Consider the following 14,083-nt stretch of genomic DNA (forward strand, 5'->3'; position numbering starts at 1 on the left):
GTGTTGCACGCCCCATCTCTTGGTGGTCCTGTGAGGATGCCACTGCGGATCTTCTGGTTCAACGACTGCAGCGCCACTAGACAACTTGAAACTTGTCCCCGTGTTAGTCTTTGGCTCGGTCGGCCTGCAGACGTTGTCCGAAAGAAATTGACGCAGCGCAGCCAATATTTTTGTTTTTGGCCCCAGGCAGTGTCTTCCTAGCCTCGACTGCTGATTCAAGCTGTGGTGAGTGGCCGCCTCTTTATTTGCTCTTGATCTCGACGGGCAACTCTCGGCAGCCCGTGTTATGGATTTTTTCATTGAGCACCAACTGGCACCAACCAACCACCAACCCAACGCGAGCTCTTGACTCGAACGCCGCTGCAGGGTTACTTTGGCAACCTATGCGGACTTTCGTGCATAAATTAATTTTGCACGGTTTAATTCTAATTGGCCTGTTTTAATCTCTCCACTTGTTACCCCACCGCGTGCATAAATATACTTGAATTAATAATTCATAAGGACACGGCTCGTTGGATTTCGCGTGGGGCAATGAAGAGAGTTTTCAAATTTTAGGCACGCATATTTACACGCTCCCTTGGATGAACAGATTTTAAATAATTGTGTTTCCCCTCCAGGAAAATGACCGACTCTGAGGACGCGATCTGGGACGAATTAAGTGGAATTCCCGCCGACCCGCCTGTCATGAGGGACAAGTGTGGCGCCTGCAAGTAGGTCACTCCCTTAAGCCCAGTGCCAATAAAGTTTGACGCGAATGATTGCAGACGACCGCATTCGGTGTGCTGGTGCCCCTTCCTGCCACAGACTACCATCACAACCAGGAGCCGAGTGGTCATCTTGCAGCATCCTGCAGAGGAAAAACGATGCCTGAGAACCGTGCCTATGCTCGAACTCGCCCTCTCTCCGGGCCAGTGCAACGTTTACAAGGGAAAAAAGTTTCCCTCAGCAAAGTGAGTCTAGCTTGACTCTTTAACGGATCAGCAAATGTGTCAACTCTAAACTGATATTCCAGGCACACTGGTCTTGAAGAGCTGCTGAGAACGCCCAACACCCTTGTTTTGTACCCGTCAAAAGAGTCTATCCCAATAGAGAACATTCCCAAAGTGGAAGAGGACAGCGAACCGTACAATCTGGTCGTCATTGACGGCACTTGGGCCCAAGCCAAGTCCATGTACCACAACAGCCCTCTTCTCCACAAATGCATTCAAGTAAATTTTTATGCAAAATCAATATTTGCCTCTAACCCTGTTTTAATCTTGGCAAGCATCGCTAGTATAATCTGCAACAAATCCTCTATATTGAGCTCTCTATATTATAGAATATTTTAATGTCAAACTATTAGTTTGTCAAATTTACTAAATTGCTTCTATAATACATAATTATATTGCGTAGAATTGACACAGTTTTGTGAGAAACACAATCATGCTTCTATATCATGCAGCCTATTCGTGAAAGATATTGTTGACTTCAAACTTTTTAATCCTTTTGCTCAGTTAGTAATGGTTGTTTAAAGTAAATAGCTTTACAGAAAAATTGAGGAGAATCCTTTTCACCTTTACTTGAAACAATCTCTAAAAATTGGGAGAGCGCTAACATTTTCCCAGGTTGCCAAGCAAATATCTCAGAAAATTGACTCTAATCAAGCGGCATGCACTGTCTCCTTATTAAAAATCAAAATATATTTCGCCATAAGGAAAATGAAATGCCAAACTTACTGCAGTCAGTTATACATAAAGCCAGCTTTTTTGGAAAATGTCCATGCATCTAGTTAAACCTGGTTTAATGCCATGTTCAAGGAAATGTGTGTATAATCTATATAAATAATTTTTTCCCAAGTCTGAAGGGACTTGGAAAAAAACTATGATTTCAATTTCAATTTTCCTTGATTCATTACGTTGGAATATTTACAATGACTTATAAATAGTTGTCAAGATCGATTTTAAAATACATCATCACACATACTATACACATTTACACACGTCTTTTCACTCACAAATCAAATTCTCATTAAAGTCATAACAATTGTATTTGTACAATATTTTTTACCACTTTCACGAATCGTTTGTAATTCGAGATGTCATTCACTCCCTGCGGGAGATGATTGTATATTTTTGGAATGCTAACTGTTGGGCTTTGCGTTGTCAGCTTCAAACTTACTATATGCACAAAAAGGTCGTTTTGGTTCACTTGGGGATTTTTCCTTGTACACCTCACAGAGGGGTCAGACACTTCACTGTTTAAGGGAAACTTTTCAGGGTGGAATTTTTTCACGGTAATTATTTAACCTGTGACTGGTGTACTTTTTTTAAAATGGTTTTCTTTTCACTATTTCATCCAATCTTGGCCAGACAATTAAGACAATTATTAATGTACAATTTCAAACAAATATTGCTAAAAACCTGATGTTGGCAAAAATTGTTATTGAAAAATCTGGTTTAAATTAGTGCCAGTTAAAACCTGCTGGTTGAATTTTGAAACACTCCACCGGAAACGGTGCTTATTCATGAAGTAAACATTTTTTTCATTGTTTAAGGGATTGAACCCGTGTTCAATTTAAACCAGGATTGGCAGAAAAATAAATTTGAAGATTAAACAATATGAACATCACATATATTCTCATACGAGACATGAATTGCTGCTGATGGGGCTTAAAGTGATGATACGATCAATAATTTGTGACATTGTCTTCCTGTATTAAAGCCATTTTGTAAAATTGAGCTGGTCAAAAATTCTCCTTTTTTATATTTATTTGTAAAGTCAAATTAATTTACTTACAACTAGTTATTAGCATGTATTTGCTAATTAAGTTTGATGTACAGACCTAAATATGATTGTATATTTGATTTGTTATCAATTAACGTTTGTGTCATTATAGGTTAAGTTGCCGATGAAGGGAGAAAGCGAGTACATCATTCGAACGCAGCCAAACGAAGGTTGTCTTTCAACGGTGGAGGCGGTAGCAGAGGCATTGGGCATCCTTGAAGGGAGGCACCGACTTAAACACGAGCTACTGCAACCGCTGCAGGCCTTGTGCCGCTTCCAGATATGGCACGGTGCTGTACCACACCAAAGCAAGAAGACGCTGCTTGACATAGGCGAGTACAGGAAGCCTGTGGGCAAGAGGACGCGCAAGAAGTTGTACAGCCTCGTCGACATTCCCTCTGTGCAGGACTGCAAAGGCAAGGAGCCAAGCTGACGCGAACTCTTGCTTTACTTTTACCCATTATTCATTTTTGTTGTATTTTTCTTATTTTTTATGATGTAAAATATTAAATTGAGACTCATTTATCCTTATTTTCGTTAATTTATTTGATCAGTTCTTGAAAAATAAGAAAATAATGCAGCATTCTTACTTTGTGAAAATTTGGTTCGAAAATCACGTTTCATTTGCAAGGAATAGACTGTAGTGGTTTAATTATTAATACTTGAAATTCATCTGGCACCTTTTTGGTGGCTATGATTACTTTTGAAGTTGCACAAATTGCAAGTTGTGACTTTTAGTTGGAAGTGAAAATTGATGAGTTCCTTGCGAAAACCAACTAAAGCTAAAGACGTTGATGTTTACAACTTTGAGCATTTGATATGATGATAGCCAAATGTGATATTTTAAAATGTAAAGCAGAACATATCAAAAAAGCCATGCTACGCGGATCATGATAATTGTACGCAAGCCGAAGTTGTTTTAGAGCACCCTTTTGATGTTTTGCCTGCACTAGTTGCTGCAATGTTGCCTTGGATAGGATGTTGCATTCACACCCACACGATTTGCATGCGAAAACACTGCTGGCACGGATTAAAATGAAAAAGATCCTATTGATCTCTTGCATCAATATGTACATATAGAGCGCTTAGAACTGTAATTGCGTATGAATATTTCAAGTGCCAGAAGGCGCAATATGCCCATGCAATTAGGAAAAATGATACTCCACATGTATAATGGTTAAATATGTTTCATGGAAAGCTGCAGCCGATGATTGCATATTAAATATCACCACATAGGGCTGCCAACTGTAACTGAAGCCCAGGTTGCCAGGTCCTTTGACGCATAAAAATAGCCGCAATCAATATCAGGATTTCATGCATCAACAACATTCTAAATTTTTTGTCTGAGGGAACTCTTAACAGAATTTGTTGTTTTTGCTGACACCCTTATGATATTATTTATATTTTTTATCATAGGCAGCCTTGAAAAACAAATCAAAATTACTCATTGTAGAAGGAAAAAACATGTCAGCCCAAAATTCATAGTAGGACAAACGTAATTGCCCTTTTAAATTGATGAGCACCAACCTGCTTTCTTGCTGCGAAACCCAGTCAGGATACAATTATCCTTGGGTGGCTGCTGCGTTCATCCCCTTGTCCTGCTAACTGGTGATCAGAGCGTGCGGGCAAATCGTGTCACGCGCCACACAAAAGGATAACGCCACTAATTGCGTCGGGCGTCTTGATTTCTATCGGCAGCATCAGCTCTCTTGAACAGCTTACTAATTCACTATCTCGGTCACTCTCTTGCACCCTTAATAGAGCGCCGATTCAGATGAATGCTTGTAGCATCCCCAAATAGAACACCACGGGCATTTTCTCTTTCTCTAAATGTAATTCATTAAACGCTAGCCTGTACATTACTGACTTTTAGTGTCGCTGACTCTGCACTGGTTGTGCCCTTTACCTGATGTAATCCAATAATCAGTAAAAAAAAGTAGAGCAAGGTGATTTTTGTACTGGGGCTCTGTTAGCATCACGCATCTAATTGTTCTGAGAAAAAAAGGAAGCCATGCAGGAGACCAGCTCTAATGCTTATATTTGTTGAGCGAGACAATACAAGTATGGAATTAATGCATTATAAGCTCACCAAACTTCATTCAAATAATTGGTAAAAGGTTCTAAACTTAATTTCAACTTGGATTAAAATTGGTTTATTCGGTGCTATTAATAATTTAATCAAATAATGCAAGCGTGAATATTGGCATCATTAATTAATTTCAGAAAACCAATTAAATAAAAGCTGAAAAAGGCTTAAATTGTTAAAACATTAATAAAATAAAGGATGATGATTATTCTAGAACCCGAGGAGTTTGAAATCACACTGCATGAGATGAAATTTTATCGTTTCATCAAAAGTTTCCAAAATTAATATATCGAAAAAGTTTCTTGCCGTTTATTGCCCCTGGAGATTGAATTTTGAACGAGGCTGGTCCAGCTTGCTTCCTGCCCTACAACAGAACTCGTTCGGTGTTTGAACGCCCGACCCCAATAATCACCTTTGCCCCACCATCAGATGGCGTGGGGAAAATCTAAAAATGCAATTTAGCGAAAGCTGCTGCGGGCTTCCTATGCAATGTAAATTAATTTGCTCACGAGCCGGCCGCGCGCACAGATTCGACTCTCTGCCATCTGCTCACCGCGCTGGCTCAGCCCTTGGGATTTAATGTCGGTCGCTGAAAGCAGACTTTTTGCTTGCTAAACAACTGTGTCTAGTTTTTAGTCAAGGATAACAAAGCGGTGAAAGAAAAAATCTCCCTCTATATACCCACAAACTCACGTACAGCACCAGAATCAAATAATGCAGCTATAATAACCTTTGGAGAATCATTGCGATGTTCAAATATTTGTTAGACCTGTAGATCGGAGAATACTGTATTTTAATATTCTGACCAACCTAAAATGAGGTGGCTTTGATCAAAATTTGATAAGTCTCAAATTGGAGTTTTAATCTGCTGGACACAGAATTATGTTGGATCTATTGTAAGCTATTAAGATGTAAGAAATTGTTGTGGTTGATCATCCAATGCACGGACTTATTTGCACTCCCCTGCAAAACAACTCACGCAGACACAAAATTTGAAAGACTTAAATGAACTTGCACACTCTGCTAAACACACATATGATTTAATGGAAAATATGCTCGGATTTTCCAACTTCAATTGGCGCCGTCAATAATAAAAAACATCAATACAAGTTTGAAAACGTGTTTTATTTTAAAAAGGATGAGAGAACCAGGCGTGTTTGCCTATGACAAAAATCCCACTGCCAAAATTTGAATACGAAATGTTTAACTCTCTGCGCCTCAATGAAAAAGAAGTCGCTTGAGGCCGAGCTGGCTTCTCTATGTGCTCGGTGGCTGCTATTACAATACATTACGTCAAATGAAAACGAATTTTACGCCTCACTGGGTCTCCATTTTTATACTGCGCATAAAAATTCAGCAGTGCGCGTTCATTTCGCGAAATTACGGCTTTCGTTTTCACCGCTAGCTGCCTGCCAGTGATGTGCAGAAAGTCTGTCAGAGAGCGAGAGCCAACGAAATTTATTTCGCCAGCCAGCTCCGCGTGCGCCACGCTGGCCAAATTCTATAAAGCATTAAAAAAATCAAGCGCCGCTTGCCGTCCATAAAATAGTTTGCACACGCAGCGGCCAAGCTTTTACGAGGTGCTCCATGCCAAAAATTGCGGCCCTTCAAAACAGAGAGAGCAACACCCTTGAGCGTGCGCTCGCCAATTTTTCGCACCACGCTCAAGCCGGCTGGTCCAGTTTAATGCACGGGCGGAACGCTCTATTTTACGCACCTGAATAGCCACGAAAAAAGACACTCGTTCGACAAAAATGTCCCGTGATTCGTATCGATGACTCGCTATAAATTTGCAAACAGTTAAATTAAACAGAAATAAACAGAAAAACTTCAAATTATCATCTTTTAGAGCTTTTGCAGTTTGCTAATTGGAAAAATCAACAATGCGTCATTTTAATATAACGAGATTCATAAATGGATTCTCTAGATATAAAAGAGATTTTTTAAAATAAAATCTATCTTAAAGAACTGATACAAGGTAAGTAATGTAATTTTACTGTAATGTCAGTAAAACACCACAATCTTTAATCATGGTGACTTTACAAGGGTAATTCGCTAGGACCTATTAGGCAATTTGCTAGAGCTTTGGCAGAAATAGAAAAAACGACATGGGCCTATAAGCCACAGCTCCAAATAAAAAAGAGGTGCGGTGTGTGTGTAATTCGATTTGAGCTAGGGCTATTCGCTGTTTGTAACAGCTATTGCTCGTAGAGCCGGCCATAAGGCTAGCCTGCGACGAGAGTTTGTATGTATGCCTGCGCCGAGTCTAGCTGCCGACAATCGCGTGGAGGAGGCTAAAAAGGATTTATCGGTCCTGTGTGGCTTTTGGCGAGCAGCCCGAATTTGCTCATAATGCGATGATGCGCACAGCGACTCTTCATTCTGCTCGTGCTGCATGCTCTTATTTTTCTCTCGTCTGCGCGCGGTTGCTCCCCGAGAAGAACAAAATGGAAAAGTCGGCAGCTGAATGACCTCAGCAGAAGGTGGGAAAAGCGCTACTTTTCTCTGTGATCCGAACAGCTCATAAAAATTTATTAAATGAAAAAGATACGGCTTTCCGCGAACGCTGCCGGAAGACAAACTGTACCAACCTACCGCTAAGGTTGTAAATCTGCGGTTATAATTTCAAATTACACAAATGCGAGTCATATTTATGATTGTCATGTGACTGTAAGTTTAAAGGTGATGCATTTTGCACTGAATTATTTGTTAATTATGCCATTCATTCTAAGTTTGCGAATTAATTTGCACCACTTAAAAATTCTCTGTATATTTGTTTGAATAAAATTTAATTTAAAACAAATAAATGCATTCTTTGGCAATATTGTCAACTAAAGTATATAATATGTTTTGCGTGGTTCTTTATTAGGTTGTTATTCAAGACACTTTAAGTTTTAAATAATATGGGTTTTGTGTGTAAGGTCTTTAATGTATTCCGTACAACAATTTAAGTGAAATGTTTTGTGCGCTTAGACACTAATCGTAGAACTTCCTGTTGGTGTTTTCTCCAAAGAGGGAGACACGAACTGCAGGTATTACCTGGCTTGTTATCAGTGTCAACCTCGCATCCAAGGTGTTAACGATTTTCATCCTCTCATTTTGAGCGTAAAGGATGACACCGCCGCAACTGAAACAATTTAATATTGACGAGTGTCAGAAATGGAAAACAAAAAATATTTTCCTCGATAATAGAGAACAGATAAATATAAAAGTAACTAAACTTGAGTCTGACCTTTTGGCTGGAAGGTAGTTCTTATCGTCAATGACAATTTCGCAATTCTTGCCCGTGATGTTTGTGTACTCTTCGATGACAGCGTCGATCACAGACCTAGTAATGTCTACATCCTCCTCTCGCACTCTTAATGTCACATTACTCTCCAAAAACTGTTCAAACTTATGTATTATTGCCCATTTTGCTTAGTTGTACAAACCTGTAGTACTCCCTGTAGGATTAGCTGACGCATCACAACCAAGTATTTTTCCCGATCCTCGGCAATGCGACCCAAGGATTCGCGCGTTTCTTCAATTGTCTTATTTACATGTGCTTCTCGTTCGGCCAAAACCTTAAGCCTCAGCTGGTTGTTGTAATTAGACGTAGCGCTATAGAAGACAACGAACAAGATACGCTCACAAACTTAAGTTGTTATCAAAAATACTCACATCTGTTTTTGAATTCTGATTTGTTTTTCCTTCTTTATATAAGCATCAGTGATTTTAACCCTTTCCTGGTTTGTAATCGTGCCCTTCTCAAGATTATACTCCTCCTCGGCTTTCGCGTCCAACTCGGCGACCTTTTCATCTGCTTCTTGGTCGATAAATGCAGTCATGTGGGAAACCTTTAACGAAATCAAAGCAATACTATTACATGGCATCATCTTTTTTTAGATCAGTGATAATTTTTCATTTAAATACTTACAAATGAGCACAAACTGCTCAAATAAATTACCCTGACATTATTTTATTTCTATTTTATCCCCGAGATATGCGAGAAACGGTGTTTAAAACCATAACACATTTTTTGTAAATATGAAAATTAAAAATATTAAAAATTACAATTAGAAAGTAATCTTTACCTGTCTTTGGATTTCTTCCTTACAGAACACCTTTGCAGGATTTGAATTATTACTTCTGGTCATTTTCTTCATGTTGGGGACGGATTCTAACCGACTCTAGTAGAAAGCGAGACAGCTCTGTCAAATGTCTCGTAAGAAGAACAAAATGATAATTTCGCTGCTCATTTCCCCCGCTCATTGGTTTAGGGCCCGCCCCCGCTTGAAAAGATAATATTCTTCAAAACACATTACCATTAGTTTTTTTCCAATAATTTGTAGTATAAAAGCTTTGAATGATAGTATTTCCAAAGCTATGGCATTGAAAAATATGTTTTTATTACATCAAATAGTTTCAAAAGCAGTGATTAAGTTTGGGTTAAGCTGAAAATATCATTGATAAGGCAGGCTTACTTAATTGAAAGAACCAAAAACTCGGAGAGTTAATTTAAAATAAGCCTTTTTCAATTACTATAATACTCCCATGAAATAAGTTAAGTTTTACTTCCTCCCAGAGATTTATTACTCTGCAAAGAGTGGAGAGCAGAATAATTGAAGCGTGAGATTAAATACAACTGCGACGACTAGAAAGCATTAGCCTTTGTCTGTTCGACGGGAAAATGATTTTGCGGCGATTTGCGTACGGCATAAAAAGGCCATTTGAATTTGCGACACGTCTCTGCGGCGGCTGCGGTGGCGGCGACACACTCTCATTCTTATCAGCAGCGAATTAGATAGCACATTCGAATCAATTCGCCAGAGTGCATCTTTGCCAGTGGCCAACAAGCAGCACCCAGCGTGAATACGGAATCAGCGCAGTGGAGCGCGCGCGGGATGCAAATCTCGCGATGACACCACTGATGAGGAAAAGCGCCAGCATTCATATTCATTTTTCAGCTGGCGCACGCAGAGGATGTTGTTCTGCTACTCAGCCGCTGCGCGAATTTGTATATTTAACCATCCAGCATCAAACGAACACACGGCTGCAAGGGGTGGCCGAATGTAGAGATGCGCCAACAGTGGGCTCGTGTTAAATTTTGTGTCGTCTTTTTTAATAATTGTATTCAGAACTTGAAAAAATAGGTATTTTGGTTGGAATTAGCTTTGCAAGAAATAGTCTCAAACATCCTTTTATTCCTTTATTTCAAATTGAGATTTTTGTTATGGTTCTCAGCATAAAAAATGTTAACCAAAATTTTGTAAGCAAAATTCGAAAAAAATCCTAGATGAATTAATTAATATAAACAAAAATTCAAACGGTTCTACTCTATGCAGCTTTATTAAGGACGGGTGGCTGTGATTGAAATTTCCAAAAAAATCAATAGTAATATTAATAATCCTCCTCTGTGTATATAACTATTTTCTGTTTTCAACTCTTACATTGAGCCATTTTGTATAATTACTATGATCTGAAGACTGAAGCATAGACGTAAAGCATTTTAAGAAACTAATGTTCTACACAATTTAGGGATAAAATAGTTCGCCAGTTTTTCAGGGACGCGCATCACATTTTCCTGAACGAGAGCATTTTTAAATTACTACGTGGGTGTACTTAACAATTTGCAATTCCTGATTTTTGCTCCCGCGTCTCTCCAGAAAAGGAAATACTTCAAGGGAGCATGTTGGCTGGCGCGGAATGTATATATATATTTATTCCGCGAGGCGGAATATGAAGTTCTCAGCCGCATGATTTATAGCTCGAGATAGCGCATGCAGAGCGACTGTCACTGTGTTGTGTTTGCCCAATTGATCATGCCTCTCTTTCTCGCTCGCTCTCTCTGCATGTGCCCGCGACGTGCTGCTGGAATTCACCGTCGTCCTCGTTTCTCAGGCCATTTTGCATTTAAGTGGATTTCTAATGGCGCCTTCAAAGGGAATTTGTGCATGTGTGTTGGCCCTGCTCGGTAAATCCTAGAATTTGCACACTTCACAGAACTGCGTTGCCAATTCGCTCGAGAAAGTCGGTGCGCAAATCCTCGTGCAAATTGGCTCCCGGAACAATCTATAACTAAGCAAGTTGGATCGCCAATTTAGCACGCAAGTTTTCAAAGGGATTCAGCCACTTTGCTCTTCAATATTTCACGTTCCTCTTAGGCAAAAGAGTACACAGCGTAAAACAGCTGTCTAAAATGAGTTGTATTCTCCTTTAATTTCTGAAAAAATTGTTAAGGCAGCAGATATTAAATTCTCGCATTGTGTTTTGCTATCAGAGCTCTTCGAAAATAGATTTCTTATTGTTTATAACACCGATAATCGGGACGAAAAATAAGTGTGTCTTGATTTCTGGTGGATTACTCCTACCATAATATGGAAAATTTTGACTGTGTTAAAGAGCAGTCATAGAGACGTTTACATTATTTTTTCATTCTTGCTCTCATACTGCTCCCTCAAACATTTATCAAACCGTCAGCTTTAAAACGGCAGTTCTTTCAGTCAATAAAAATGGCAGCGTAATGAACTTCGACACAATACAAGTAAGTTAGAATAAGACCCTTGGAAGAGTGAAAAATTTAATGTGCGCGTTCAGAGAAAAAAGAGAAAAAATGCTTGCTTTTGGGAATGGGAGCAAGCTGCTGCACTCGTTCACCATTTATTATTATTCCGGCAGCTTCATTGCCTCATTAATATTTTAACTGGAAATGAGAGCCCCCGGGCAGTTTGCTTTCTGCAAATTTTTCTTCCCTCGTTCTCCTGCGAGGAACAGACCCTTTGTTTAAAGCGAAAAGGAAACATCAAGCCATTTAGAAACGAAAGGGGGCGAGTTTGTTTTGCAGAGGCTTTTTATTTGCTCCTGAAAATTCCCTTTGAGGGTATGCGTAGGGAGAGTTATGCGTAGTGACTCGAGTAAGAAAGACGGCTAGATTGCAGCATGCTTATCTTTTGAATTCTTTTTTTAACGTGCTTTTAGAAATGGAATTACGGCATTTCAGTCTTTTTTAACGAAGCCGTTAAAAACAATTAATTGTTTAAGGTTTACAGCTTTGTTAATTGAATGAGAATAAGCTTTGAGTTTGAGCAGAGAGGACGAACCGCGGCAAAGGTTGTTGCAACTGCTTTCAAAGGACGAAGTTTTGGCCCATTTCGTTTATTAGGTTGGCCAACTAAAGTAAATCTGCTGCTTTTGTGCATGAGCGATGTATGTTTGTGAAGTAAGAGAATGCAGACGGCCGCTTCAAAAGGCCCTCTCCTTCTTTGTCTCAAACGGAATAAAGGGCTTCATTCTCAAGCAAAACACACCCCGTGAGTGAGCAGACGAGAGCGAGAGCGTATGTGCAAAATGTATATTTGTTCGGCCCGAGCGGAAAGGGGTCATTTGATGGGCCATTTGAGTTGCAATTGGGCTCCACCCTTCAAATGCTGCCGACTCTCTTCCTCCGCCGCTTCGCCTCGAGAGTCTCCGGAAGCGGTCCTTTATCTCCGATTCGCAATCTCGTCGCCGTCCTCTCGCCAATCAAAATATAAACACTTGCCAGCACAGCGGCAGCATTATTTTCCGCTCTCAGGCCGGCAGCTGCATTTGAAGAGAACAAGCGATGGGAACTCGGCTGCACCATCGATGAGCGGCGACCCACTTTCCTCTGCCTCCTCTCTCTCTCTCTCTCTCTCTCTCTCTCTCTCTCTCTCTCTCTCTCTCTCTCTCTCTCTCTCTCTCGCTCTCTCTCTACTTTGTAACTGATGGATTAATGCGAAATGACAAAACACGAGCACTTCCCATATTGAACATATTTATTCTCATACTGTGTACAGATGCTTAGAAAAAATTGGATCTGCGAAGATGAAACCGAATGGCAGAAAATGCGATTTTCACATCAAAAACAGATTTCCTCAATGATCAGCTAACAGAGAAACAAATCGATCAAGACTGAAATTGAATATTCCATGAATCACATTGAGATTCGTTTTGATATTTTCGATAATTTAATTTATTTTTATTTCCTCACCTATGTATTTTTTACACAACAATCGCCCATCATGCACCGTTTTAATGTTTAATGAAAAATCTGTGGGATTTATTAATGAGATCTGTGTGTAACATTGTGTTTAAACTCTTCTCGTAACATCAGAAGATCACATATTACAGCGAAAATGATTTGGTTGTAAACATAAATATGCTCTCCCGCGAATATTAGCATTACTCTCTAATAAGCTTTTGCAAATTTTTAAATGTCTTCCTCATCATTCTTTACCATTTTACCTTATGAATTAATCTTATCAGTCTCCTTAAAAATGTTGACATATTATGAAGAATCAAACAGAAAACGAATCGTCAAGCAGCAGGCCTTAACGGAATTCCAGACAACGAGTAGAAAATTAACAGTAAATTGCTGATATTATATTTTCATGCACAACTATACATAGGCCTGTTTGTTTGGCACATCAGACAGGACGTCCCATAAAATACAAAGCTTTTCACAGTTGAAAAATACTCCATCTTAACTCGTGATTTCAATTACTGAAAGTAATTATCTCCTTAATATAAATTAACGTGACAAATTATATGTGCTCACACAATTAATTGAAACAACAATGGCTGTTTTTACTCAGTGCAACAGTAAAACGTTCTGCAAATCAAGCAAACAATTAATATCCCGGCACTCAGCACTCGCTCTCACACGTAAGTAATTTACAGTGTAATTATTTATCTCTTTAACGCTTATTTATGTGCTTCTTCTCTTCGTCGTCTCGGACGATAAATGTAATTCGCGATGATGATAATTATTGTTAATCGCTTTCGCTCGCTCATTTATACCGCACAGTTGTATATATATTTACACAGACATATATTGAATGGGGGCGAAGGGGGTTGCTGGCTGGCTGGCTGCGGGGTCTAGCGGTCGTCCGCCTAGACATGTCATCTGGCACTCGCCGACCACGCCAAGTGATTTGTTCTGCTAACGAGGAAGAACAGGCTGACCAAAAGGGGTGAGCCGCCCCAGCTGCTAGACGCCGAGGCGCGCATCTCGCCCTCAACCGCGTCCGCCGCGCTGTTCGACCGCGACGACTGCCCTCGGGGAGGCTCAGCAAGACCTGCGAACAGTCAGCCCAATCGCCAGTTTCATTTTCTGCCCTTCAAAACGAACAAATCCCAAGCTAGAAGGGAAGGAGTGAGTCAGAAGCAGTAACAAGCTCGAGGGTAGGAAATAATTCAAGAAATCAGCCGATAATTAAAGAGAAAAATTTAAGT

General features: G+C 39.8%; 3 protein-coding genes across 5 annotated transcripts in view; 1 reads left to right on the plus strand and 2 right to left on the minus strand.

Moving 5' to 3' along the window:
• The first annotated feature begins 68 nt into the window (after positions 1 to 68).
• Dtwd2 (DTW domain containing 2) lies at positions 69 to 3,294 on the plus strand. Of its 2 annotated transcripts, none has more exons than XM_065477165.1 (5): positions 69 to 225; positions 618 to 710; positions 765 to 950; positions 1,013 to 1,208; positions 2,876 to 3,294. In XM_065477165.1, the coding sequence occupies exons 2-5, from the start codon at positions 622 to 624 to the stop codon at positions 3,194 to 3,196; spliced, it is 792 nt and encodes a 263-aa protein (XP_065333237.1). In that variant the 5' UTR covers positions 69 to 225; positions 618 to 621; the 3' UTR covers positions 3,197 to 3,294. The 2 variants fall into 2 exon arrangements, with proteins under 2 accessions (XP_065333237.1, XP_065333238.1); XM_065477166.1 differs by lacking the exon at positions 69 to 225 and adding an exon at positions 378 to 555.
• A 4,469-nt stretch (positions 3,295 to 7,763) lies between these two features.
• Positions 7,764 to 9,016, minus strand: LOC135935095 (V-type proton ATPase subunit E-like). Its single transcript, XM_065477167.1, has 5 exons — positions 8,923 to 9,016; positions 8,510 to 8,685; positions 8,281 to 8,449; positions 8,082 to 8,233; positions 7,764 to 7,976 (listed from the first exon to the last, which is right to left on the minus strand). The coding sequence occupies exons 1-5, from the start codon at positions 8,992 to 8,994 to the stop codon at positions 7,826 to 7,828; spliced, it is 720 nt and encodes a 239-aa protein (XP_065333239.1). The 5' UTR covers positions 8,995 to 9,016; the 3' UTR covers positions 7,764 to 7,825.
• Positions 9,017 to 12,606: 3,590 nt separating this feature from the next.
• Positions 12,607 to 14,083, minus strand: part of LOC135936202 (lachesin-like) — a 92,517-nt gene continuing 91,040 nt past the window's right edge. For both annotated transcript variants that reach the window (XM_065478944.1, XM_065478943.1), the window contains one exon: positions 12,607 to 13,926. In XM_065478944.1, coding sequence (XP_065335016.1) covers positions 13,751 to 13,926 — 176 coding nt within the window. In that variant the 3' untranslated portion in view covers positions 12,607 to 13,750. The remainder of the gene's footprint in view (positions 13,927 to 14,083) is intronic.

The sequence above is a fragment of the Cloeon dipterum genome, chromosome 2 (genome assembly GCF_949628265.1).
Source record: "Cloeon dipterum chromosome 2, ieCloDipt1.1, whole genome shotgun sequence".
Lineage (NCBI taxonomy): Eukaryota > Metazoa > Arthropoda > Insecta > Ephemeroptera > Baetidae > Cloeon > Cloeon dipterum.

Bases quoted from the DNA above. Each gene is read 5' to 3' on its own strand.
- Dtwd2 (XM_065477165.1), top strand. From the start codon at position 622: ATGACCGACTCTGAGGACGCGATCTGGGACGAATTAAGTGGAATTCCC. The intron at 951-1,012 runs GTGAGTCTAGCT...CTGATATTCCAG, and splicing joins AAAAAGTTTCCCTCAGCAAA to GCACACTGGTCTTGAAGAGC. The intron at 1,209-2,875 runs GTAAATTTTTAT...GTGTCATTATAG, and splicing joins TTCTCCACAAATGCATTCAA to GTTAAGTTGCCGATGAAGGG.
- LOC135935095 (XM_065477167.1), bottom strand. From the start codon at position 8,994: ATGAAGAAAATGACCAGAAGTAATAATTCAAATCCTGCAAAGGTGTTC. The intron at 8,234-8,280 runs GTTTGTACAACT...AAGTTTGAACAG, and splicing joins TCCTACAGGGAGTACTACAG to TTTTTGGAGAGTAATGTGAC. The intron at 7,977-8,081 runs GTCAGACTCAAG...AAATTGTTTCAG, and splicing joins AACTACCTTCCAGCCAAAAG to TTGCGGCGGTGTCATCCTTT.